The 3792-nt window shown below is 51.8% G+C and overlaps 1 protein-coding gene across 1 annotated transcript; it reads left to right on the top strand.

The window, feature by feature from the left end:
* Positions 1 to 350: 350 nt before the first annotated feature.
* Positions 351 to 3646, top strand: COL26b_014495 (uncharacterized protein; the record flags this gene model as incomplete). Its single annotated transcript, XM_053187066.1, has 6 exons — positions 351 to 833; positions 879 to 2112; positions 2350 to 2882; positions 2956 to 2981; positions 3050 to 3600; positions 3627 to 3646. The coding sequence occupies 6 exons, from the start codon at positions 351 to 353 to the stop codon at positions 3644 to 3646; spliced, it is 2847 nt and encodes a 948-aa protein (XP_053028989.1).
* Between the last annotated feature and the right edge of the window lie 146 nt (positions 3647 to 3792).

The raw sequence follows: 3792 nt of genomic DNA on the forward strand, positions 1-3792 counted from the left end.
TGCTAGAAAACGAAAGACGAAAAATGACAACACGGAAGAATAGCTGCGCGTGATTGGCACGGGTGCAGGTGCATGCCAAGACAAGTAGCCACTCCCTCTTGCTCACGTCACATCTTGGCCTACCCACTACGATATGCAAGATGTTGCTTTCAGTCTGACGCAACAGATCTTCGGCCTCGTATTGGGTTCTTCTCATGCACAGGAAAATAACCCCAGCCGCATTACCCCGCCTGACGAGGGAGACAATACTGCCCAAGACCCCGCCCTCTGAGCCACTCGCTCAGTGTTCATACAATCGTCTACGATTTTCTCACTGTTGCTCATACAAAGGGCAAAATAGACGGCTCAACATGAGTCCTCAATGGCTTAAGAAGTTCAAATCCAGCTTCCGCAAGTCAAACTCTGCCTCACCTCATATTTCACCCCCTCCAACGCCAATTTCTCAGTCTTCCTCGCCCCTTCAGACACCAATCTCAACAGCAAACAACCTCAAAGAGCGGCTTTGGAACCAGGCGTACGACAACCTGAAGCGGCGCGAATCCAAGTTAGTCGAAGCATACGAGAACCTCCTATCGGCCGAACTTCCCGGTGATAGTCATACTCCTGCCGCTTCAGCTGAAAACCACATCAAACCTGACCCGCAGGAAAGATGGCACCAGATGGAGCTTCTTGTCCAGGTCGGGCTGCAGAAGACGAAAAAGGAGGCAGAATTCAAACAGAAAGCCAGCGATGTGATTCGGGTCATCTCCCCTCTGAAGGAAGTAATCGGGAAGGCTGTACAGGCTGCTCCCGAAGCTGCTATCGCTTGGGTTGGCGTCTCTTTTGCTCTTGAGGTCAGTTGCTCCACGGATTTACAAACATCCACTAATACCATATAGATACTTGCCAACCCAGTCTTCGAATCAGTTACTCAACGCAATGGCATTGAATACGTTGTTTCCATGATGGACTGGTACTGGAACTTGGTTAATCTCCTCCTCAAACCGAAGGATGCCGGCCCGGATTTTGAAGGGCTGCGTAGTCAGCTTCAGAAGCATATCGTCCATCTTTACCAGATGCTCTTGCTCTACCAGATGAAGAGCATCTGCCTTTACCACAGGAGCCGGGTTGATGTTTTCCTCAGAGACGTTATTAAGTTGGATGATTGGGCTGGCAAGCTTGACGACATCAAGGTTGTTGAAGCTGACGTGCGGAGATGCTCGAAGCAATACACCTCCGAAAAGACACTTCAAAGCCTTGAATCCCTAGAAGACGCCGCAAATTCTCAGCTCAAGGAACTTCAACTTTTACCTAAGATGCTTCAAAATATTGAAGTTGCTATTCAACACCACACCAAGCGACAAGAGGAGATGCAACAGAGTGAGGAATTCAAGAAATGCCTGGCCGACCTACGTGTTACCGACCCACGCGACGACAAGAAACGCATCCAGGAGACCAAGGGCGGTTTACTTACTGACTCCTACGTCTGGGTGCTTCAGAACTCCGACTTCTGCCAGTGGCGTGACAACCAGGACCAGCGACTGCTTTGGGTCAAGGGCGACCCGGGCAAGGGCAAGACCATGCTTCTATGCGGCATCATCGACGAGCTTGAAGCAACACGCGGTCAGGGGCAACCCTTGTCCTACTTCTTCTGTCAAGCCACCGACGAGCGACTTAATACGGCGACGGCGGTACTGCGCGGCTTGATCTTCATGCTTCTCGACCAAGACCCGTCCCTTGTTTCGTATATGAAGAAGTACGAAAAGGCTGGGAAGGCGCTTTTTCAAGACGTCAACGCATGGCAGGCGATGTCTGAGATCTTTGCAAATATGCTCCACGATTCGAAGCTGCGAGGTGTGTGCCTTCTTGTCGATGCATTAGACGAGTGCTTAATGGGCTGCGATCAGCTGCTCGACCTGATTACCAAAACATCGCAATCAACCAGTGTAAAATGGCTCGTCTCAAGCCGCAACTGGTTGCGGATCGAAGAACGGCTGCGTACCGCAGCGCAAAGGCTATCACTAGAACTTAATGCAAAGTCGGTCTCAACAGCTGTGGACAGCTACATCACGCTCAAGATATCAAAACTCGGCGAACTCAAGGGCTACTCACCTAATACCGCCAGTGAAGCACGTCAGTATTTGTCGTCAAATGCCGCCGGCACATTTCTCTGGGTCGCATTAATTTGCCAAGAACTCGAGAAGACATCAGAATGGGACGCCTTAGAGAAGATAAAATCTTTCCCACCTGGACTTAATGCTCTCTATGGACGGATGATGGAACAAATTGATAGAGAAGGAGAAAGGGACACTGGGCTCTGTAGGCAAATACTTGCCCTCGTGGTGACGACCTATCGCCCACTTTCACTAGCTGAGTTCACCATACTCATCAAGGAGCATCATCCCCTGGCGAGCAATCCTAAATTCCTCCGGTATATCATTAGCATCTGCGGCTCTTTTCTCACTATTCGCCAGGACACAATCTACTTTGTCCACCAGTCGGCCAAGGATTTCTTGATGAACGAGGCATACCCAGCACTTGGCCAGATTCTACCTTCTGGCATTGCACACCAGCACCACGCGATCTTCTCAAGGTCTCTAGACGTACTATCTAGGACGCTTAGACGCGACATCTACGAGCTGCGCAAACCTGGAAGCTCTGTAGAGGACACATCACCACCTCACCTAGACCCTCTGGCTTCTCTGAAGTACTCGTCTGCCCACTGGGTCGACCATCTTGAGCACTCAAATCCCGCAGACGGCCCGGCGCGCGTTGATTTACGGGACAACGCTAGCGTTCACAATTTCCTCAAACGCCATTATCTCCACTGGCTAGAGGCTCAGAGTCTTCTGAAAGGCATGCCACAAGCAGTAGTGGCAATGCGGAAACTCCAAACATTGGTCGTAAGTCTAATTGAACTACATCTCAGGATACGCCTAACAGTACATCAGGCGAGTATGGAAACACAACTTATAGAACTCGTCCGAGATGCCTGTCGATTTGTCCTTTCTTATAAACAATGTATAGAAAGCTTTCCATTGCAACTATACATAGCTGCTCTTTTATTTAGCCCTACCCACAGCTTAGTAAGGCAACTTTTCCGAGCAGAAGTACCAGCCTGGGTTACCATCATTACAAAGGGAGACGTAGACTGGAACGCATGCCAGCAGACGCTCGAGGGCCACAGCAGCTCGGTCAACTCGGTGGCCTTCTCGCCGGATGGGCGCCAGCTCGCCTCAGGCTCCAGCGACAAGACCGTCAAGCTCTGGGACACGGCCACCGGCCAGTGCCAGCAGACGCTCGAGGGCCACAGCGACTGGGTCAGGTCGGTGGCCTTCTCGCCGGATGGGCGCCAGCTCGCCTCAGGCTCCGGCGACAGCACCGTCAAGCTCTGGGACACGGCCACCGGCCAGTGCCAGCAGACGCTCGAGGGCCACAGCAGTTACGTCAACTCGGTGGCCTTCTCGCCGGATGGGCGCCAGCTCGCCTCAGGCTCCCGCGACAGCACCGTCAAGCTCTGGGACACGGCCACAGGCCAGTGCCAGCAGACGCTCGAGGGCCGCAACAGCTTGGAGAACGTATTCGAGGTAGCGATCCAGGAACCAACTGGAGACCTTATGGGTCAGCGTTATATGCTCTCACAACAGGACACATGGATCACGAATAGGTCTAAAAATATTCTTTGGTTACCGCCGGAGTACCGTGCAAGGTCTCATGCGGAAGATGGATCAAAAATAGCCGTTGGATGTCAGTCGGGGCGCGTGTTACTTTTGTGTTTTAAGTCAGAGTATCTACAGCTGTAAAGTACTAGTT

The sequence above is a fragment of the Colletotrichum chrysophilum genome (genome assembly GCF_026319265.1).
Source record: "Colletotrichum chrysophilum strain AFK26 chromosome Unknown scaffold_445, whole genome shotgun sequence".
In the NCBI taxonomy this organism is placed as follows: domain Eukaryota; kingdom Fungi; phylum Ascomycota; class Sordariomycetes; order Glomerellales; family Glomerellaceae; genus Colletotrichum; species Colletotrichum chrysophilum.